The 24,716-nt window shown below is 42.6% G+C and overlaps 1 protein-coding gene across 5 annotated transcripts in view; it reads right to left on the bottom strand.

The window, feature by feature from the left end:
- The window catches only part of ST7L (suppression of tumorigenicity 7 like), a 224,845-nt gene that overhangs the window by 147,983 nt on the left and 52,146 nt on the right, over positions 1 to 24,716 (bottom strand). For all 5 annotated transcript variants that reach the window (XM_069761734.1, XM_069761732.1, XM_069761735.1 and 2 more), the window contains exons 10-11: positions 19,399 to 19,471; positions 12,122 to 12,224 (exon numbers count right to left, since the gene is read on the bottom strand). In XM_069761734.1, coding sequence (XP_069617835.1) covers positions 12,122 to 12,224; positions 19,399 to 19,471 — 176 coding nt within the window. The remainder of the gene's footprint in view (positions 1 to 12,121; positions 12,225 to 19,398; positions 19,472 to 24,716) is intronic.

A 24,716-nucleotide genomic window follows, 5' to 3' on the forward strand; every position in this document is an offset into this window, starting at 1 on the left:
AGGTGAGTCTAATCCTTTATAAGGAAATGACATCACCTGTTTTACTCACATGGACCCGTAGAAGCGCCGTAGCGCGAAACGGCCGTCGTCCGGTCTCTCCTCACTCCCACTCCCTAACACTCTCCTGCCGATGCCGCGTTATGTCCTGCAAAGCTGTTTTCAATGAATAAAGGACACACTTGTTTCATGAAGATCGTTGGTTAAGTGCTGCATTCTTTTCCTGCTCATGAAATGATATTGGACTATTTCTTGCATATGCATAGCACCTCCCCTCATTCATGTGGAGACTTCACTTGTCCTGCTCAATAGATCACAGTTGCGGAGTTTCCATCGGTTGTCAGCGTGGTTCAGTGCCGGTCACTTGGTTGTTCTTGTTGGAGAAGTAATCTTATTTCTCATAATCTGGGAGTCCTTCATTTGTTTTTTAGTAAACTCTATGTGGGCTTTCATATGTCTTGCACTGAGAAGAGGCTTCTGTCGGGCCACTCTACCATAAAGGCCTGACTGGTGGAGGGCTGCAGTGATAGTTGACTTTGTGGAACTTTCTCCCATCCCCCTACTGTATCACTGGAGCTCAGCCACAGTGATTTTGGTGTTCTTCTTTACCTGTCTTACCAAGGCTCTTCTCTCATGATTGCTCAGTTTGGCTGGAAGGCCAGGTCTAGGAAGACTTCTGCTGGTCCCAAACATCTTCCATTTAAGGATTATGGAGGCCACGGTGCTCTTAGAAGCCTTGAATACTGCATAAATTCTGTTGTAACCTTGGCCAGATCTGTGCCTTGCCACAATTCTGTCTCTTAGCTCCTTGGCCAGTAACTTTGACCTCATGATTCTCATTTGGTCTGACATGCACTGTGAGGTCTTATATAGACATGTGTTAGCCTTTCCAAATCAAGTCCTATCAGTTTAAACAAAGTGGGACTTTAATAAAGGAGAAGAACCATCTCAAGGAGGTTACAAGGAAATGGACAACATGTGACTTAAATATGAGTGTCTGAACAAAGGGTCTGAATACTTATGATCATGTGATATTTCAGTTTTTCTTTTTTATTCAATTTGCGAAAATTTCTACATTTCTGTTTTTTTTCCAGTCAAGATGGGTTGCAGAGTGTACATTAATGTGAAAAAAGAGCTTTTATGAATTTACCGAATGGCCGCAATGAAACAAAGAGTGAAAAATGTAAAGGGGTCTGAATACTTTCCGTACCCACTGTATGCTAGCGTTGCTTACCTGAGGAACAAATGACACCATGATGCACTATGAGAATGAGGCAAGTTAAGAATGGCTGTGTGATGAACTGAGTTTGTTCTGCTAGGAAACCTTGGATCTTAGTATTCATGTGAATATGACCTTGATACATACAGGTGCATCTCATAAAATTAGACTATCATCAAAAAGTTAATTTATTTCAGTTCTTCAATACAAAAAGTGAAACTCATATATTAGATAGAGCCGTTACAAACAGAGTGATGTATTTCAAGACTTGATTTCTGTTAATGATGATGATTATGGCTTACAGCCAATGAAAACCCAAAAGTCACTATCTCAGTAATTTAGAATATTTTATAACACCAGCTTGAAAAAATGATTTCAAAATCTGAAATGTTGGCCTACTGAAATGCATATCCAAGTAAATGCAGTCAATACTTGGTCGGGGCTCTTTTTGCATCAATTACTGTATCAATGCGGCGTGGCATGGAGTTCATCAGCCTGTGGCACTGCTGAGGTGTTATGGAAGACCAGGTTGCTTTGATAGCTTTCAGCTCGCCTGCATGGTGGGGTATGGTGTCTCTCATCTTCTTCTTGACAATACCCCATAGTGTCTCTATGGGATTAAGGTCAGATGAGTTCGCTGGCCAATCAACCACAGTGATACTGTTGTTTTTAAACCAGGTATTGGTACTTTTGGCAGTGTGGACAGGTGGCAAGTCCAGCTGGAGAATGAAATTTCTATCTCCAAAAAGCTTGTCGGCAAAGGGAAGCATGAAGTGCACTAAAATTTCCTGGTATACGGCTGGGCTGACTTTGGTTTTGATAAAACACAGTGGACCTACACCAGCAGATGACATGGCTCCCCAAACCATCATTGATTGTGGATACTTCACACTAGACCTTGGAAATCAAGGTCCCAGAGTCTGGAAGAAGAGTGGAGAGACAGACAATGCAAGCTGCTTGAGGTCTAGTGTGAAGTTTCCACAATCAGTGATGGCTTGGGGAGCTATGACATCTGCTGGTATAAGTACACTGTGTTTTATCAAGACCAAAGTCAGTGCAGGAAATTTTAGAGCATTTCATGCTTCCCTCTGCTGACAAGCTGTTTGGAGATGGACATTTAATTCTCCAGCAGGACTTGGCAGCTGTCCACACTGCCAAAAGTATCAATACCTGGTTTAAAACAACAATATCACTGTGCTTGATTGGCCAGCAAACTCACCTGACTTTAACCCCATAGAGGGTATTGTAAAGAGGAAGATAAGAGACACCAGACCCCATAATGCAGATGAGCTGAATGCTGCGATTAAAGCAACCTGAGCTTCCATAACACCTCAGCAGTGCCACAGGCTGATCACCTCCATGCCACGTCCCATAGAATGTAAGTCCGCAAGGACAGGGTCCTCTCCCCTCTGTACCAGTTTGTCATTGTAAATTTGTTTACTGTAAACAATATCTATAACTCTGTATGTAACCCCTTTCTCATGTACAGCACCATGGAATTATTGGTGCTATATGAATAAATAATAATAGATTCAGTAATTTATGGCAAAGGAGCCCCGACCAATTATTGAGAGTATTTACTTAATATAGATTTCAGTAGGCCAGCATTTCAGATTTTAAAATAATTTTTCAAGCTGGTGTTATAAAGTATTGAAATTTAATGAGACAATGACTTTTGGGTTTTCATTGGCTGTAAGCGATAATCATTAACATTAGGAGAAATAAACATTTGAAATAGATCACTCTGTAATGACTATCTAATATGCGAGTTTCACATTTTGTATTGAAGAACTGAAATAAATTAACTTTTTGAAGATATTCTAGTTTTGTGAGATGCACCTGTACCACCTACCTAAACATTGTTCTACACCTCTAGAATACCCCTTCAAGGCATGCATTTGATAAAGGCAAAGACTTCTTTCAGCAGAATTATGAACCCTGCTACACTGCAAAACCTTTTTTGGGAGACTTTAGGGTACGTTCACACAGGGCGCATTTGAGGCGTTTTTTATGCTAATTTTCAGCTGTTTTTTTTACAGTACCAGCAAAGCCTATGACATTTCAGAAATCTCATGTAAACATTGCGTTTTTGTGTGATCAGTATTTTGTGCTTTGCAGCGTTTTTTGACATAGGGCATGTCACTTCTTTCAGCGTTTTTCACCCATTGACTTGAATGGGTGGTGAATAAACGCTGCAAATACGCAGGCTGACTTTTCTTGCAGCATATTTGCTCCAGAAAAGTCAAGGAGCGCAGGATGTGACGTCGCACTCGGCTCTGCTACATCTAGATGGCAGGCTGCATGATGCCTCCATGCAGCCTGTCATCCAGCAGCAGACCCCCATTCACTTGAATGGGGGGTCCGACATTAGTGTTTGACACGCTGTCATATGCATGACAGCATGGCAAACACCGCTTCTGATCGGCGGGGAAATCATCCCAGGCAGTCAGAGAGCCGCGGCTCCCACACGTCAGAAGACAGTGGGGAGCACTCAGCTGTGATCGGAGGTATAAACTTTACCTCCGATCACTGGTGTCAGCTGATGGGACTATAGATCCCATCATCTGACACTGCTAATTGCAGTGAGATCAGGAGCGGCAGATGGGAGTTTTCATCTGCAGCTCTTGCACTATAAATAAATAATTAAAAAAAAAAGGCGTGCGGTCCCTCCTAATTTTGATAACCAGCCAAACAAAACTCACAGCTGGGGGCTGCAACCCCCATCTGTCAGCTTCAGCAAGGCTAGTTATCATGAATAGAGGGGTCCTCACGCTTTTTTAAATTATTTAAATAATTTTTAAAAACGGAGAGGGGTCCCCCCAATTTTTGACAACCAGCCTTGCTAAAGCTCACAGCTGGGGCTGGTATTCTCAGGCAGGTAAGGGGCCATTGATATAGCCCCCCCAGCCTAAAAATAGCAGCCCACAGCTGTCCAGAAAAGGCGCATCTATTAGATGCGCCAATTCTGGCGCTTTGCCCGGATCTTCTCTCTTGCCCTGTAGTGGTGGAAAGCGGGGTAATGAGGGGTTTATGTCACCTTGCAATTATAAGGTGACATTAAGCCGGCTTAGTAATGGAGAGGCATCAATAAGACACATATCCATAACTAATCCTATAGTAATTAAAGGGTTAAATAAACACACACACATGCAGAAAAAAGTATTTTAATGAAATAAAACACCACACAGTTTTGTCATCTTTTTATTGTTCTGCCATTCCTGCGCTCCCTCAAAGACTGACCTGAATTTACCTCTGCACCATGGGAAAATGCCGCTGGAGGATACCGCAGGTAATGTATCTATTCTATCTATCTATTCTATCAATCTATTTATTCATTCAATCTACAGCAAGTTGTTTTTTTTTTCTCTGTGTGCCCTCAACTTTATTGTAATGCACAAAGAGAAAAAAAACACACCAAAAACGTGTCAAAAAGGCCGCAAACAAGGCACCAAAACCTGCGTTTTTGGCGCAGCTTCTTTCCTGCCAAGATGATCAGGTTTTGCTGCAGAAAAACAACGCAGCAAAAATGCCCTGTGTGAACTTAACCCTTAGGAGTCAACAACTTGTACTTGTTTTTCCTCAAGCAATTTCTATTCTCAGTCTGATCGAGCATCTGTAAAATATGTTGGATAAAGAAGCCTGATCTATGGAAGACCTAGCTCACAACTTAGAAATCTTAAAGGATCTTGTACCAACGCCTGCAGTAGTCTTGTGGGTTAGTGGTTATATGTATACAGTGGGGCAAAAAAGTATTTAGTCAGTCAGCAATAGTGCAAGTTCCACCACTTAAAAAGATGAGAGGCGTCTGTAATTTACATCATAGGTAGACCTCAACTATGGGAGACAAACTGAGAAAAAAAAATCCAGAAAATCACATTGTCTGTTTTTTTATCATTTTTTTTGCATATTATGGTGGAAAATAAGTATTTGGTCAGAAACAAACAATCAAGATTTCTGGCTCTCACAGACCTGTAACTTCTTCTTTAAGAGTCTCCTCTTTCCTCCACTCATTACCTGTAGTAATGGCGCCTGTTTAAACTTGTTATCAGTATAAAAAGACACCTGTGCACACCCTCAAACAGTCTGACTCCAAACTCCACTATGGTGAAGACCAAAGAGCTGTCAAAGGACACCAGAAACAAAATTGTAGCCCTGCACCAGGCTGGGAAGACTGAATCTGCAATAGCCAACCAGCTTGGAGTGAAGAAATCAACAGTGGGAGCAATAATTAGAAAATGGAAGACATACAAGACCACTGATAATCTCCCTCGATCAGGGGCTCCACGCAAAATCCCACCCTGTGGGGTCAGAATGATCACAAGAACGGTGAGCAAAAATCCCAGAACCACGCGGGGGGACCTAGTGAATGAACTGCAGAGAGCTGGGACCAATGTAACAAGGCCTACCATAAGTAACACACTACGCCACCATGGACTCAGATCCTGCAGTGCCAGACGTGTCCCACTGCTTAAGCCAGTACATGTCCGGGCCCGTCTGAAGTTTGCTAGAGAGCATTTGGATGATCCAGAGGAGTTTTGGGAGAATGTCCTATGGTCTGATGAAACCAAACTGGAACTGTTTGGTAGAAACACAACTTGTCGTGTTTGGAGGAAAAAGAATACTGAGTTGCATCCATCAAACACCATACCTACTGTAAAGCATGGTGGTGGAAACATCAAGCTTTGGGGCTGTTTCTCTGCAAAGGGGCCAGGACGACTGATCCGGGTACATGAAAGAATGAATGGGGCCATGTATCGTGAGATTTTGAGTGCAAACCTCCTTCCATCAGCAAGGGCATTGAAGATGAAACGTGGCTGGGTCTTTCAACAGGACAATGATCCAAAGCACACCGCCAGGGCAACGAAGGAGTGGCTTCGTAAGAAACATTTCAAGGTCCTGGAGTGGCCTAGCCAGTCTCCAGATCTCAACCCTATAGAAAACCTTTGGAGGGAGTTGAAAGTCCGTGTTGCCAAGCGAAAAGCCAAAAACATCACTGCTCTAGAGGAGATCTGCATGGAGGAATGGGCCAACATACCAACAACAGTGTGTGGCAACCTTGTGAAGACTTACTGAAAACGTTTGACCTCTGTCATTGCCAACAAAGGATATATTACAAAGTATTGAGATGAAACTTTGTTTCTGACCAAATACTTATTTTCCACCATAATATGCAAATAAAATTTTTAAAAAACAGACAATGTGATTTTCTGGATTTTTTTTTCTCAGTTTGTCTCCCATAGTTGAGGTCTACCTATGATGTAAATTACAGACGCCGCTCATCTTTTTAAGATGCCCCACTGTATATATCGAATATGAATCAAGATGATACATTTAGCAAACAAACATCTGGAAATGCTTAAATCAATCAAGGAAAATCGGTTCAGAAAGTAGCATTTCTGTGAAGGAGCTCCAGTAACTGGTGAGTTATGAGTTAATGGATTACAATGGATTGGGAGCACAAATAGCCCTCTATAACATCTCAAAAGGTAGAGCATTTTTTTCAATGATTTGCGTATTTTTCTAAGGTTAATAGGTACTTTGATAATGAATACCAATAGTACTTTAGAGGTAGAAAATACCGATGCCATGGTTTCCATAGCTTGCACTGATAAAGTCTAAGACTAAAATGTATGTGAGTGAGACTATTTCGTGATGACAACCCTTGTCCACATGAAGTGATGGGGCATATGGATATCAAAGAGGGTTGGGTCTCAGGACCATCTTTCATGAGATCGAGATAGTTTCTGTTCTTGTGAACATGAGTCAACCACTACATCTGAATAGCTGACATGTAATACTACATTTTTCATGCAGCGGCCACGTTTTCTTAGCAACATTAACTGCTTATAAGGGCTTCTGGGATGGATACCTACGGCAGTCAGCACTTGCCCTTTGAACAGGGTGGTTTATGATGAGATAAGCCTTTTTAATGAATGACTATGTACACGTTATTAGTAGCGATTCTGGATGCAAAAATGGCTACAAAGACGAAAAAGGAACAATAAGTATGGATTTATTTTTTTTATTCTTCCAAAACAGCCTTGCGAGGCCACAAAAAGTGAATTTGCAATGTTTTTTTCTTGTTAGCATCACTCAAATTCATGAGTGTCAGGGTACCATCAGAACTCATAGAAGTCTCACAAAGCATGTAAGAGGATGTGGTAGCTAGGCACGACATTTCGTAACATATACAGTATATACGATTACCCAATTGTATCGTCTCTTGAATGCCAATGAACAAAGAGAAGACAAGGAGTCACCTACAAAATTGCCTCAGTCTTGATCATTCATGCAAGGGAACAGCAATTTCTTCCAGCAATTACCCATCTGCCTGCATTTTTTAATGCTTTATTAAAATTAAACAGGAATGAATAACCTAATTCTCATTACACTGAATGATGGGGAAACATAACCTAACTGCAATCAGTGAAGATTAGAATATTTGCTTTCCACGGACAATGATGTTTTCTTTACTTATAAATTTAAGAATTGTATATTAGATTTGAGACAGCATAAAGAAATGCAATAAAATCACAGACATAATAAAAAAACTATCTAATTTCTTTTGTCTCAGAAATAAGTTTAAAACCAGAGCGAGAGAAGTGAGATATGAGATAGACATAGATAGACAGACGTAGATACAGAGATTTAGATAGTGACACAGATAGAGCGACATAGATAAAGATAGACAGATAAATACGGTAGATAGACGTAGATAGATAGACAGATATGTGATAGATATTAGATAGATGGATAGATACATGATAGATACTAGATAAATAGATAGACATATGTGATAGATAGATATATCGATAGATAAATAGATATGAGATAGATAGATAGATAGATAGATAGATATGAGATAGATATGAGATAGATAGACAGACAGACCACAGATAATGGGTTATACCGTAATAGTTGAGATCAGAACAGAAGCTCAGCTCCAACAACTAGAGGGTCTTTTCCTTGTCTTGCAGGTCGAGTTGGGGGCACATATACACCATTAAAGAATGCTGTATATCAGGCCTGAAAAGTGGTGTTCTTATCTCATATCGGTCAAACCTGGTGACAGGTTCCTTTTAAGGGTTCTGTCATGTCTGACAATCAGGTTGTTAAGCATAACTTGCCTAACAACTGCGAGAGATATCTTCTAGTAACCAGTCTGTCTCATATTATTTAGGCCTTTAACTCGAATTAGATTAGTTGCTTTCTATATGGGATATGCTGAATGGACTGAATCATTCCTGACATCCTTTCCAGACACACGCTGCCTTAACTTCAGACAACTGCTTCCACACAGTGGTAATATGGTAGAAATTGTAGTCTACCACACTTGTTACCTGTGCTGGGGTGATGCCTGTTATCACATGTCAGGAGGCTACAGTGGGTATAGCTGGTTTGTGTGCCGTCATCGACAGGCAGCATCCCAAGGAGCTTAGCTATGGGGCAGCTGGAACCAACGGGGCACTTGGCATCTACTCCTTAGGTAAATGCATCCTTCTTTAGTCTAAATGTAGATGGTTCTCCCCTGGTAACAAGAGATTGTGGGTAAGCTTGACAATCTTCATATGTGATCTTAGGACATAGATACACTATATTAACTTGACATATGATGCGAGCGCTTTGGGGGAATTTAGGAGAGGTAAGAATCAGTTTTTGTCCCCCACTAAAATTTGACATACTGCACACAGAGCCCAGATGGAGGAGCCTGGACGACTCACATTCAGTCCTTAGAAGTATTATTGGCTTTTTTTTTTGTGTCTGAGGCCTCACTATTTCATGAATGAGTGCCATCTGGATTTTTCATGGATAGACTTTTTACCTCTTGTAGTCTATGAGCCTGCTGATATGTATTTTTGTAGATTCACTGTTAGGCAACAAAACACAGAAACATGTCTCTGTGATCCCAGTCACAAACCAAACTAGCCAATGTAAGACTACAGGTCCATGAAAAAAATCACAGACAGTTTGAAAGGAGATAGACTTGATAGTAGATGGAGGAGCTGCCTTCGTTTTTTTTTTAAATATGAAAAAAAAAACTGATGAAAATCTGAATATTTTAGGAGTACAAGAAAAGTCACCGAAGTGTGAATGAAGCCTCAGGCTATGTGCACACGCTGCGGATTTTGCTGCGGATCCGCAGCAGATTTGGCAGCAGTTTTCCATGAGTTTACAGTACCATGTAAACGTATGGAAAACAAAATCTGCAGTGCACATACGTTTCCGCGCGTTTTTTCCGCAGCATGTCAATTCTTTGTGTGGATTCCACAGCGGTTTACACCTGCTCCTCAATAGGAATCCGCAGGTGTAAAACCGCAGGTGGAATCCACACAAAAACTGCACAAAAACCCGCAGTAAATCCGCGAGTAATCCGCAGTGCGGTTTACCTGCGGATTTTGCAAAAACAGTGCGGAAAAATCCGCACAGCAATCCGCAACGTGTGCACATAGCCTCACTGACATCAACCATATTCTGTAAAAGTAAGTTTAGATGAAGAACAATGCAAAGTGGGTCCAGGAATGAATAGTATGTCCTAATCAACAAGGAGCAACATATTTCCAGATATTTCAGAAGGTAAAAATAGCATCATCATTATTCAAATCATCCATAAGGAAGACATGGCCAGATTATGATTTATGAAAAGCGTAAATAACCCAGATTGGCCCATTTATAATATTCCGGTTGATATTTATACACAGTCATGATTGCACCACATTTGCGAAAGAAGAAAATAAATAACAATGGAATGTTTTCCAATCCTGGCATTTATTAACTGTGTGTATACCAAGCATAAGTCACAAATTGCTCTGGTCTCTGCGCCTTTGTCCACATTTATTCCAAAAATATACATTTCCTTACAAGTCTGGGCAGCAATAAATGTTTGGGCCGGTGAGACAGACGTGAAACCCTTTGTCATTGAGCTCTTGAAATTTGAGAGGTTATTTTTAGCAGGCATGTAAGGGGCAGATCTGTTTGATGTACTCGATGAGGGAAATACAATGTCTGTGCTGAATATTATGCTGGTGGACTAGATTCCACGGCTTGTAGTGCCCATATGCTGCATGTCACCGAGTGTAAGATACAGAGGAGAGATGAATGAAGAGGAGACAGTCATGGGTGGTATATTCTATAGGGTTGTCCAGGATTAGAAAGACATGGCTGCTGTCTCCCGGGAACAGTGACACTTCTACATACAGGTCGTGTGTCCTATTGCACTGTGCTCACATTCACTTTACCCCATTTGAGGACATTGATAGGATTGTACGTCCCTATCAGGATATGTATGGAGCGGAGGCCACTTCATGCCGAGCAGATAATAGAAAACTGAGATCGCTGCTGTTTAGCCATTTAGATGCCGCTGTCAATCACAGAAAGCAGCATTTAAACAGCTGAGGCGCAAGTGCGTCCATGCGACACAATTTTGGGGTACCCATGGATTGCCAAGGAAGCTATGAGTCTACTGAATTCTCCCATGGCTGCCATGTTGGTTCTTCTATGAAGTCTTGCCTCTGTAACCATACATGTGATCAAATTACCTCAAAGGACAATAAAACTTTCACACTCCTTATCTATGAACTGCTCCAATATTTACAGGCACAAGCGGTTCTCCCCTTCCTATACGGATAGTTCTGCTTCACGTCACTTGTGTTATCTATTCATCAGATTTTGTGTTATACGATGTCTGATGAAGACACCTGAGTAGGCTGGAAAGCTTCTATTTGTTACCATCTTTTCAGTTACGGGTTAATTCACATTGGGTTGTGGACCCTGTAGGGTGATTTCGGATTCATGCCCCGGCAAGGACACAGAATACAATGTGAAAGCACCCTTAAGGTACCATTACACTAAACGACTTACCAACGATCACAACCAGCGATACGACCTGGCCGTGATCGTTGGTAAGTCGTTGTATGGTCGCTGGGGAGCTGTCACACAGACAGCTCTCTCCAGCGACCAACGATCAGGGGAAAGACTTCGCCATCGTTGAAACGGTCTTCAACGATGCCGAAGTTCCTGGGTAACCAGGGTAAATATCGGGTTACTAAGCGCAGGGCCGCGCTTAGTAACCCGATATTTACCCTGGTTACCATTGTAAAAGTTAAAAAAAAAAAAAAAAACAGTACATACTCACATTCCGATGTCTGTCACGTCCCCCGGCGTCAGCTTCCCGCACTGACTGTCAGCGCCGGCCGTAAAGCAGAGCACAGCGGTGACGTCACCGCTGTACTCTGCTTTACGGCCGGCCGGCGCTGACACAGTCAGTGCGGGAAGCTGACGCCGGGGGACGTGACAGACATTGGAATGTGAGTATGTACTTTTTTTTTTTTTTTTTTTAACTTTTACAATGGTAACCAGGGTAAATATCGGGTTACTAAGCGCGGCCCTGCACTTAGTAACCTAATATTTACCCTGGTTACCAGTGAACACATCGCTGGATCGGCGTCACACACGCCGAATCAGCGATGACAGCGGGTGATCAGCGACCAAAAAAAGGTCCTGATCATTCCCAGCGACCAACGATCTCCCAGCAGGGGCCTGATCGTTGGTCGCTGTCACGCATAACGATTTCGTTAACGATATCGTTGCTACGTCACAAAAAGCGTGACGTTGCAACGATATCGTTAATGAAATCGTTATGTGTGAAGGTACCTTTAGCCATTAAAAGGTATCACCACTGAGAAATCTCAAATTGTAATAGCTTTCTATCTACTAGCTAACTTGGTCCAGAGATATATTTTTGCTGTTTCAATCTTCTCCAGATGCTTCATGGATGGCCCTCGCTCCTCTCGTAATTTCTCATTAGTTGTAATGCTGGATTGTGTTTGTGAATATGGACTCTGAATTGTACGGCGCTGTGGAACATGTTGATGATATAATTTCTAAATATAGATTGTTAATACATACCTTTGGGACATGAGGGTTAAATTCTACTGCTCGATGAATGGCCTCCACAGCATTCATCTCTGATGTACTGAGTCCTCTCCTAGAAGCGGTTTCAGGTGAGAATCTACAACAGAAATTCATAGAGATCAACTACAAAATGCCAAGTTTTGGTATGATGTGCACACATGGTACTGCTGTCCAAGACGTTGTACTAAAGTACAATGGTGCAGTCCCTTATTTCTGTGTCGTTTTTATTACCTTGTCAGAACATCATGTTCCCGTATTTGCATAGACAAGTTTTCTTTTAGAATTATTGGGCTTGTACAAAATAGTTTAAAAAAATTAAATAAATAAAGGTAAATTTTTGTTCGAATCACACAGAAATTCTACAATAGATTTTAGATTTGGCTCCACTACTGTCTACCATTTACGAATCCAATTCCACAAGGGAACAAACATGTACTAGTCCAATTAAAATTTATATGATCTTTATTGAAAAATTAATAAAAAAGAGTTGACAGATGCATGTTTATTTACAACTAAAAAAATGCAGTCGTAAAGGGCACAAACACCCCCCTGTATACCCCACCAAATACCAATTTAGTATGTCGCAATATAAGCTAATCTAAACATCAAACAGGGTCCTTTCCCCCCCATTACCTATGCACTTCACACTACCCCAGTTGCATGACCACACTGTCAATGCCTTCGCTGGGCCATGCTACTATGGTTTACAGCGCTACAATATATATGTCCAATACTTACTATTAAAGTGCAGAGTGCACAGCTGGAGGTGAGGGAACAAGTTAGTGTGTGCCCACCCCAAAGGACGTTTCGGTCTTGACTTCATCTGACTTTTTTTATTAATTTTTCAATAAAGATCATATACATTATAATTGGACTAGTATATCTTTGTTCTCTTGTGGAATTAGGTTTGTTAGTAATTTGATGTGTCCGTTTATGAATAAAGTATCCACATGGGGGTTTTGATTTAAATATTACATGATAAAAAAATTTTTTAATCCCTCTATCATGTGGTTGTGTTGGTTGTTGGTGAATTGTCTACCATTTACTTATACTTAATTAGGGACTAATGAGACGACTGGCCACACTCCCCTCTCTTCATTTTCCGCACTGAAACAAATCGTCATTGGGGGGAATGGGAAATCCCAACACTCCCCTCTCTTTGCTTGCCACCCTGAAACAAAGAATCATTGGGTTATGAGGGGGGTGGTAATGAGATGAACATGCCAACACTCCCCTTGCTTCGTTTGCCACCCTGAAATGTACAATCATCGGTTGATGGGGCAAGGAGGGGGCTGAGATGGACATACCAACACTCCCCTTGCTTCATTTGCCACCCTGAAATGTACCGTCATCAGGGGATGGGGCAAGGAGGGGGGTGAGGAATGGACATCCCATCACTCCCCTTGCTTCATTTGCCGGCCTGAAATGAAATGTCAACATGGCGCGGTAACGCACTTGTTCTCTTGGCCCATGAAACGAGACGTCATCACTGATGTCTGTTTCATACGTTGGGCTGTGTATGGGTATGTTCACACGTTCCTGATTTCCATCCTTTTTTTTTCAGGACTGTTTTTTAAAAAACTGCAGCTCTTGGCAGAAAACGCAGGTCCTTTTTTTGTCCTTTTTTGATGCGTTTTTTGATCCTTTTTTTGATCCTTTTTTTTATGCAGTTTTCTATGCAGAGTCTGTGTGTTTTCTAGGAAGTTTTTTAGGGTTAAAATGGCTGAAAATACCCTAACCCTACCCCTAACCCTACCCCTAACCCTAACCCTAGTGGAAAAAAAAAAATTCTTAAATTTTTTTTTTATTGTCCCTACCTATGGGGGTGACAAAGGGGGGGGGGGTGTCATTTACTATTTTTTTTTATTTTGATCACTGAGATAGATTATATCTCAGTGATCAAAATGCACTTTGGAACGAATCTGCCGGCCGGCAGATTCGGCGGGCGCACTGCGCATGCGCCCGCCATTTTGCAAGATGGCGGCGCCCAGGGAGAAGACGGCCGGACGGACACCGGGACGCCGGGTAAGTATAAGGGGGGGAGATTAGGGCACAGGGGGGGCATCGGAGCACTGGGGGGGGGGGGGCATCGGAGCACGGGGCGGTGGGATTTGAGCACGGGGGGGGCGGGATCGGAGCACGGGGGGGCAGCCACACTCCGCCCACGCACTTCCGCCCGCTTCCCCGCACTTCCTGCTGCAGCGGTTCTGCACCACAAACCGCAGTAAAACCCGCAGATATTTTTTTCATCTGCGGGTTTTACTGCGGGTTTGACCTCACAATGGAGGTCAATGGGTGCAGAACCGCTGCGGCTCCGAAAAAAGAAGTGACATGGTACTTCTTTTTTCCCGCAGCTATTCAGCGCGGCTTTTTTTTTTTATTTTCCGCATTGTGGGCACAGCAGTTCCTGTTTTCCATAGGGTACAATGTAATGTACCCTGCATGGAAAACAGCTGCGGACCCGCAGCGGGAAAATCGCGGCAATTCCGCATGAAAAAAAGGATCGTGTGAACATGGCCTATGTTCTACTGCGCCTGTTTGCTACAATTATAACCTGAAAAGGAATATAAGGGTATGTTCACACTGGGTGTTTTTGCTGCTTTTATATGCTCATTTTAGCTGCTTTTTACAGTACCAGCAAAGTCTATAAGATTTCAGAAATCTCATTTACACATATTGTTTTTTCTTTCATCAGGATTTTGTGATTTGCTACGTTTTTTTTTTACATAGAGCATGTCACTTCTTTCAGCGTTTGCAGTGTTTTTCACCCATTGACTTGAATTGATGGTGAAAAATTTATGCAAATACGCAGGCTGACTTTTTTGCAGCGTATTTTAGATAACCAACCAGGCAAAACTCACAGCTGGGGGCAACCCTCAGCTGTCACTGTTAGCAAAGCTGGTTATCAATAACAGAAGGGTCCCCACTTACTTATTTAAATAAATAATTAAAAAAAACGGCATGGCTCCCCATTTTTGACAAACAGCCATGCTAAAGCATACAGCTGGAGGCTTGTATTCTCAGGCTGGTAAGGGGCCATGGATATTGGCCTCCCAGCCTAAAAATAGCAGCCTGCAGCTGTCCAGAAAAGGCACATCTATTAGATGTGCCAATTCTGGCGCTTTGCCCGGGTCTTCCCATTTGCCCTGTAGCGGTGGCAAGTGGGGTTCATATTTGCAGGTTGTTGTCACCTTTGTATTGTCAGATGACATCAAGTCCACGGATTAGTAATGGAGAGGCGTCTATTCATTGCTAATCCTATAGTTGTATTGTAAATTAACACACAGCCAGAATAAAGTATTTTATTTCAATTAAAACAAAACAATTTTTTATTTAAAGGGAACCTGTCACCCCCCCCCCAGGCATTTTTAACTAAAAGAGCCACCTTGTATAGCACTAATGCTGCATTCTGTCAAGGTGGCTCTTTTAGTTGTGGTCCCTTTCAACGCTAAAATAGTTTTTATAATTTGTCCCCGATACCTCGAATTTGTCCTGGAGGCATGTCTTTTCCCCTGGATACAAACGCCTCCCAGCTGTCACTCAATATTATGCGCGCCGGACTCCGCCTCCTCTGCCTTCATTAACGTCCCACTGGGGCTCCCGGATTTACCGCCATGTCAGTGACCACCGCGGTACGTCCTTCGCTTCCCAGACGACCTTCCGCGGTCGGAGCAACAGCCGCAACACTGACCACTTTGAGGAAGTCAACACGCAGCAATCACCCGTGTGTTCTGCTGCGGCCCCGGCATGGATTACGGCATGTGACAGAACAACAGACAAGTGAGGGATATGGTTGTTTTTTATTTTTGGTTTATTACAGGAGAACGAGGGCTTTGGAGGAATTAAGCGTTAGATGAGTGTAATTGACAGATATGGTTATTTTTTATTTTAATTCTCTTGGAGACAATGGCGTCGGTGGAATGGGTGAGGTCGTAAGTATGGTTTAATTAAGATGTATTGCAGGAGTCTGTGTCATTCTTTCAATTAAAGGACTTTATTATTGGTGTGTGTGTTTTTATATAATATGACTATGGGGTTAGTAATGGGGGTGTCTTATTGACACCTCTCCATTACTAACCTCGGGGTTTGATGTTACCTGACAATACAAAGGTGATATCAACCCCACCAATTATTACCCCACTTGCCACCGCTACAGGGCAAGTGGGAAGAGCGAGGCTAAGAGCCCCTTTTCTGGGGCGGCTGAGAGCTGATGTTTTTAGCCTGGGGGGGCAGTATCCATGGCCCCTTCCAAGGCTATTAATATCAGCCCGCCGCTGTCTGCATAGCTTTTGCTAGTTATTAATGATAGGGGGACCCTACGTTGTTTGTTTAGGGTCCCCAATATTAATGGCTAGTAAAAGCTAAGTATACAGCTGTGAGCTGATATTAATAGCCTGGGAAGCTCCATGGGTATTATCCCCTTCCCAGGTTATAAACATCGGCCCCCAGCCATCGGCTTTCCTTTTGCTGGTTGCAAAAATTACACGGGAGTCCAAGCCATTTTTTTCAGAAAAAAAATCTTTTAATAATTAAATACATGTACAGTAAGCTGCACACACTGTACTAATTGTATTTGTCACCGACATCTATATACCTATTCTATATGTATTTACTGTATGTAATCCATCACTTCTATCCTGTCGGCTCCTGCTGTGATTCCACTGTACATGGCTGCTGAATTGCCGGCTTTTCCTCTATGTATTATATATACATATATATATGTATGTCTCACTGACATCTTTATATCTATATATTCTATGTGTATATACCTATTCTATTCTAACCTGTCACGATGTGATAATACTGTACTCGGCAGATGAATTGCCAGCTTTTATTCCATCTAGCTATGTAATATATATACATATATATATATATATATATGTGTGTGTGTGTGTGTGTCACTGACATCTGTATATCTATGTATTCTATGTATATATTTCTATTCTAGTCTAACATGTCACACTGTCATTTTACTGTACTCGACAGATGAATTGCTGGCTTTTTAAAGGATCTAGAGGTATGGTTCTACAGGAAGTAGTTTTTTTTCCTCTGGGGGCACTCAACTTTATTAGCATACACAAAGAGACACAAGTTAGCCACAAAAACGCATGAAAAAAACACACAAAAATACAAACAAAAAAGCACCAATACATGCGTTTTTGCCACAGCTTCTTTCCTGCCAACAAACCAGGTTTTGCTGCAGAAAAAACACAGCAAAAACACCCAGTGTGAACATACCCTTAAGTAAATTTCAGTAACTCTGTTCAATACTTTTTACTGTGCCATTTCTCATTATTACACATAATTTATGGCCATCCATGGTTTAATTTCTTTGCCTGTAGGGAGTGTATGGATTCTTACCGACATTTTGTGATAATTTTACATCAATAGCACCTTTAGAAATATATTTATGGTAGTTAGAAAATTTGTGACGTGATCAATATTTATTTCACCTGCTGTATGTGAAGAAACGCAAAAAAAAAATCAGAAATTTGCTGGATCACTGTTTTACCCAGTGGAAATAATTTTCCAATTTTACATGCAAGATCATTTTACGATTTTGTTTACATAAGTGTAACGAAGTGTGAGGATTAGATGCAATTTTATAAAAAAAATAAGTAACTGTAAAGTGAGCACTAGGGATGAGCGAGTATGCTGGTTACTCGGGTTTCTCTAAGCATGCTCGGGTGGTCTCCGAGTATTTCGGGGTGCTAGGAGATTTAGTTTATGTCGGCACAGCTGCATGATTTGCGGCTGCTACACAGCCTGAATACATGTGGGGATTCCTTAACAAACAGGCAATCCCCACATGTATTCAAATCATGCAGCTGCGCCAACATAAACTAAATCTCCAAGCACTCACAAATACTCGGAGACCACGCGAGAATGCTCAGAGAAACCCGAGTAACGAGCATACTCGCTCATCACTAGCGACCACCTTTCACAGGTTCTCACTGTACTAGCATATCAATTTCACTCATAGCCTTGCTCAAACGAGGAATGTTTTTTATATTGTTTTGTATTGGCAATAATCAGGTATACATTAAGTTTAATCTATCTAAGTTAAAGGGAACCTGTCAGCAGATTTTGCTGCTATAAGATGCGGAGACTGTCTATCAGGGCTTATCTATAGCATTCTATAATGCTGTAGATAAGCCCCTTGTCCGACCTGCAAGTGAAGAAAAATAAGTTATATTATACCCACCCGGGGGGATGGGGGGTTTGGGCTTGCGGTCCGGTCCGATGGGTGTCGCAGGTCCGGGTCCGGTGCCTCCCATCTTCTTGCAACGCCGCCCTCCTGCTTCTTCATCACTCCCTGGCAACGGCGCTCCTGCGCAGGCGTACTTCTCTGCCCTGTTGAGGGCAGAGTAAACTACTGCAGTGCGCACGCACTGGGCCTCTCTGATCTTTCCCAGCGCCTGCGCACTGCAGTACTTTGCTCTGCCCTCAAGAAGTACGCCTGCATGAGGAGCGATGCCGGGGAGTGATGAAGAAGCAGGAGGGCGGCGTGGCAAGAAGATGGGAGGCACCGAACCCGGACCTGTGACACCCATCGGACCGGAACGCCCCCCCCCCACTTCCCCGGGGTGAGTATAATATAACTTATTAACTTATCTTCACTTGCAGGTCGGACAGGGGGCTTATCTACAGGATTATAGAAAGCTGTAGATACTGTAAGCCCTGAAAGGCTGTGTCCGCATCTTATAGCAGCAAAATCTGCTGACAGGTTCCCTTTAAAGTCCATCTACACTGCACGATTAATAGAATGTTTCTTTTACAATGATCTTGGAAAGTCGAAATAGGCTGCTGATCACCTGACGAATGAGCAAAATACTCGTCATCAGATAAATTGATCTTCTGGATTGCATAACAGATCTCGGCAGCGCACTGTCCTGTATAAACAGGATTTGTGCTGCCGAGTACAATGGCATCCTATGTGCACTGACTATGTATTAAAGATCGTTCAGTGTGCATCTGAAGCAGTCGGCATGTGTAAAAAGGATATTAAACGACTGCTGACCCACACAGTATAAAAGGACCCTTAATCCCTTCTAAAGTCTGTCCCGTGTAAGGGGCACATAAGTTCTGGCATTTTTTTACCCAGCACTATACCACCTATAGCTCCCGAATACAATGCAGAGAATTATGGCAGGGCAAAGAAATACTTATGATAAAATAAAATATAAAAATACAAATATATAATGCTGGTGTAAATGAAGAAAGTCTCCTGCTCCATCAGGGAAATAAAATGGACATTAAATTGTACAAACCTGTCAGACACAGCTCTGGCTTTTAGTAATGCTGCCGTGTAGCATATAGTAGCAGACTTTGGAAGACTTATATCTGCAATAACACAGAAAAAGAAGAAATGAGACCTGGTAGCTTTTGAGAGATAGAAGGTATTATTTTTCCTATATCCGTGAATTGGTAAGCATTGCGGTCAGCATAATGATGGTCAGGACAACAGCTCTTATATCTACGCAGCTTAGCTCTCTATATGGGGCTCATCAGGAGCAGTCCCTGAGATAGGGGAGACATCAGTACAACACAGGGGAAGCATAGGGGTAAGAATAGAGATGGGGGAATGGACAACTGTGTGCGAGAGGGCATTTACACAACAGTCTGCACAACAGAGATGGCTATGAGGAGTGGTCTTTGAGGGAGGGACACAGAGCAGTCTATGAGAGAAGGAGGGCCACAGAGAGCAGTCTGTGTGAGAGAGGACCACAGAGAGCAGTCTGTGTGAGAGAGGGCCAAAGAGAGCAGTCTGTGAGAGAAGGAGGGCCACAGAGAGCAGTCTGTGTGAGAGAGGGACACCTAGAGCAGTCTGTGAGAGAGGAACACATAGCGCAGTCTGTAAGAGAGAGGGCCAAAGAGAGCAGTCTGTGTGAGAGAGGGTCACAGAGAGCAGTCTGTGTGAGAGAGGGACACCCAGAGCAGTCTGTGAGAGAGGAACACATAGCACAGTCTGTAAGAGAGAGGGCCAAAGAGAGCAGTCTGTAAAGAGACAGGGCCACAGAGAGCAGTCTGTAAGAGACAGGGCCACAGAGAGCAGTCTGTGTGAGAGACGGTCACGGAGAGCAGTCTGTGTGAGAGACGGTCACAGAGAGCAGTCTGTGTGAGAGAGGGACACCTAGAGCAGTCTGTGAGAGAGAGGAACAAATAGCCCAGTCTGTAAGAGACAGGGCCACAGAGAGCAGTCTGTGTGAGAGAGGGACACCTAGAGCAGTCTGTGAGAGAGGAACACATAGTGCAGTCTAAGAGACAGGGCCACAGAGAGCAGTCTGTGTGAGAGAGGGACATCTAGAGCAGTCTGTGAGAGAGGAACACATAGTGCAGTCTAAGAGACAGGGCCACAGAGAGCAGTCTGTGTGAGAGAGGGACACCTAGAGCAGTCTGTGAGAGAGAGGAACAAATAGCCCAGTCTGTAAGAGACAGGGCCACAGAGAGCAGTCTGTGTGAGAGAGGGACACAGACTGTGTGAGAGGGTCACAGAGAGCAGTCTGTGGGAGAAGGACGGGCACGGAGAGCAGTCTTTGAGAGAAGGACGGGCACGGAGAGCAGTCTGTGAGAGAAGGACGGGCACAGCGAGCAGTGTGTGGGAGAAGGACGGGCACGGAGAGCAGTCTGTGAGAGGACGGGCACAGAGAGCAGTCTGAAAGATGGACGGGCACAGAGAAGTCTGTGAGAGAGAGGGACAAGGAGAGCAGTCTGTGAGAGGGACAGGGCCTGTAGAGCAGTCTGTAAGAGAGTGGGGCACGGAAAGCAGTCTGTGAGAGAAAGAGGGACACAGTGAGCAGCCTATGTGATAGAGTGGGGCAGGACACGAAGAGCAGTCTGTGAGAGAAAGAGGGACATGGACAGCAATCTGTGAGAGAAAGTGGATCACAGAGCATTCTGTAAGGGAAAGGGGCACAAAGAACAGTCTGTGAGAAAAAATGCAGTTTGTGTGAGAACGAGGGGCACTGAAAGCAGTCTGCAAAAGAAAAAGGGGTACAGAGAGCAGTCGATAAAAGAAAGAGGGTCCCGGAAAGGAGTCTGTGAGAGAAAGGGAAATAGAGACAAACATCTGTGACTGCTTGGGCAGACTATAAATATAACCATGCATATTGGCTTTGATATAGGGATTGCTTCTAATTCCCGAGTGTTCCCCACAGCAGTGCAACCTCTCAGTCCTCCCGGCTTCAACCTGGGACTTCTCTTTCAGCTCAGCTAATCCTGAGCACAGCCTGCTAACCTCTTGTCATGTGTGACATGCATTTCACAAAGACCATCTCTTTTTTTATGCCCGATTTGACATATAGACAATGAACATGCATGAATTGACTATTTGGGGACGGACAGGTAAGGTATGGGTGGTCACTCTGGTGCTTTCTGGCTTGTCCAATCCTTCTCCAGAAAAACGCAGAGGTGATAATGGAGCACGAGGAAAAAGGAGATGTGGTCTCTTTCCACCCATAAAAACGACAGCAAAATGCAGAGTGCTGACGGGACGTCTCGCAGCGTTGCTTACAGCTACCAGTTACATCCTTTTTTCAGCGGGAGGTGTAATAGGCTTCCAAACACTTCAGTCTTTTTTCTCTTTACAACACAATGCGTTACACACTTGACAAAAGCTCGTTGTGAGTGGACATTTCCCCAACATGTCCTCTGACCACGCAGAAATCCTCTGCAGTATGTGAATAGGGATTTTATAAAAATCTCATATACGGTACTCATATTGTACTGCTCAAACATTTAGGTTTCCTGTAAAGAAACTGTATAGCACTTATAATCAACAACTACTGCACCATATGTGAACCTATCCTAAGGAAGGGTATACAATGACTTGTAAGGCAAGTGTTACTATCCTACCAATGAGAAACATGATGCAACGGGACGATTTCACGTGGCTATAATAAAGGCTGTTTCTCTCAGGAGCAATGGTGTAAAATAATGCTCTATGACCTAGAAGTGTTATCTTTCTCATTCATACAGACTCCCATTGCACTAGTGACATCCACAGGTCATAAGAAGGTACTGCACTATAACGTAACAACACATTGATGCTAAAAACTTATTTCCAAAGTGATAGATACTCACGATTTCAATATAAAAACAAGCCTTGCACCCCTTTAATTAGAGATTTCCAAAACTACTGAACTAACTGCTAATTGCCAATGGCAAGAGTCTGCCGACACAAAAGGACTGTTCAAACCAAGCCCGAGCACTCAATGCACCCTTGGTCAAAAACTTCAGTGCACCTTCTCAATTACTTTTGCATATATCTTATTTATGTATCAATATGCTTGCATATATAGCAGCATCATATACCATAATCTAAATACCTTATCATTTTTCCAACAAAATTTAGAAAACCAATTTTTTTGAGGGGCCCATGTCACAGAAAATACCCAAAAGTGACACCATTTAAAACCTGCACCCCTCAAAATGCTCAAAACCACATTCAAGAAGTTTGTTAACCCTTTAAGGGCTTCAAAGGCAAAAATGTTGCTTAAGACCCAAACTTTTCATTTTCACAAGGGTAACACGAGAAATTGCAGAACAAATTGTAATGTCCATTTTCTACAGAGTTCGCCGATAGCCCACATGTTGGGTAAAACTACTGTTTGGGCATACAGCAGGGCTCAAACCTTTGGAGCTCAAAAATTGCTGGAATAGAAAGCGGACGCATATGTCGCATTTGCAAAGCCCCTGATAAAAAAAATGAGAGCCCCCCATAAGTGACCGCATTTTGGAAACTAGACCACTCAAGGCACGTATCTAGAGGTGTGGCGAACACCTTGAACACACAAGTGCATCACAGAATTTTATAACTTTGAGCCATGAAAATGGCAAAACACATTTTTTCCTGCAAAAATGTTGCTTTAGCACCAAATTTTTTCAAAATTGTTTTCAAAAGGGTAACAGGAGAAAATGGACCATACAATTTGTTGTGCAATTTCAACTGAGTACACAGATATCCCACATGTAATGGAAACTTACCCCATATGTGGCTACATGTTGGGACTCGGGAGGGAAGAGCGCTATTTGACACTCAGAGAACAAATTATTGCAGAATAGTTTGCAGACTCCATATATATAGAGCCCCTAAGTATCAGAAGAGCACATTTTCCACTCGACTGACCCAATTTTAGAAATGTGATTCCTCTGGGATATTATCTGCAGGTGCAGTGACAATTTTGCCTCCACGGGTGTTTTTCAGAAACAAGCAGCAGTGGATGTTGCCAAGGGAAAATTGCAAAGCTGCCAGTCTAGTGCCAGTACATTGTAGTGCCCAGTACGTTGTTGTGGCCGTATATTATGCTCAGCTCATGCTCCTGGAGATATACACCCGAAAATTAAGTGTCCTCTCATCGCTATAGAAATGCCAAACATGTGGATGCTAATTATGGTTTAGGCACACTGGGGCTCAGAAGAAAGGGGGACATTTGAGAGCACAGAATTTGTTGGATTTCTTTTGGGGGGAGAGGAGCCATAACACTTTTCCAGAGCCTTTGTGCTACCAGTAATGTGGAAGCCCCCTATATTTCCATAGACAGATGACGGACCTGAGTGGGGGCTTTTTTTGAGGATGGATTTGAAGCTATTACTGGGAATATTTTGGATCACATTTATCCTGTGGTCTATGTTGAGCACTTATATCGAGGTTTCCATCTAAATCTCTGAGTGACGTGACAGATGAAACCCCTGAGGGATCCATTCAGTATAATGAAGCAGCAGAGTTACTCTGGACTCCGTCTGGCCTCTGTTCAGCGTTATCCTTTTCAGTAAACTGTGGCCAACCGTGCTTTTATGCACGCCAAAAAAAGACGGACACCGTCAGATCACAGGCCAGACGGCTTCCATAGTGTTTCCATCTGTTAAATTATAGGGCATCTTCCACAGGAGGTTCTGTTTGAATTACGTGGTTCAGAGATTTACATGAAAACTCCGGTGTAAGCGCTCAGCGCAGGATAAATGTGGGCTGAGCCTTACTGCAATTTTTTGGAGGCAGAATGAATAAATCAGTAGCAGGTCAAGAATTGCCTTTATTTAGTTTTTATGCAGTTTCTCGTGTGGTAGAAGTGATAAGGCGGCTGTATTCTTCGGGTCGACAGAGATACCTGATTATAAATTTTTTATGTTTGGCTGCTGTCAAACACTAAAAAATTTTTTTTTTTTTCCAAAACAAAGTTTTTGCATCGTCATACTCAGAGTTATAATATTTTTATATTTGTGCCAAGTCAAGTGAGGTCTTTTTGTTTTTGCTGGATGAGTTAAAATTTTTATCGGTACCATTTTTGGGCACATAATATTATTTGATCGCTCTCCATTCCAATTTTTGGGAGGCAAAAATCAACAAAAAACAACTATTCAGGATTTTTTTTTATGTTGTTCACCATGTGGTAAAATTGAAAAGGCAGCTTTATTCTTCCAGTGAGTATGATTACATAGTAACATAGTTATTAAGGTTGAAGGAAGACTAAGTCCATCTAGTTCAACCCATAGCCTAACCTAACATGCCTTAACATGTTGATCCAGATTACAGCAATACCACATTTATATTTTTTTATGTTTTGGTGCTTTAACACAATAAAAACAATTC

The sequence above is a fragment of the Ranitomeya imitator genome, chromosome 3 (assembly GCF_032444005.1).
Source record: "Ranitomeya imitator isolate aRanImi1 chromosome 3, aRanImi1.pri, whole genome shotgun sequence".
Classification (NCBI taxonomy): Eukaryota; Metazoa; Chordata; class Amphibia; order Anura; family Dendrobatidae; genus Ranitomeya; species Ranitomeya imitator.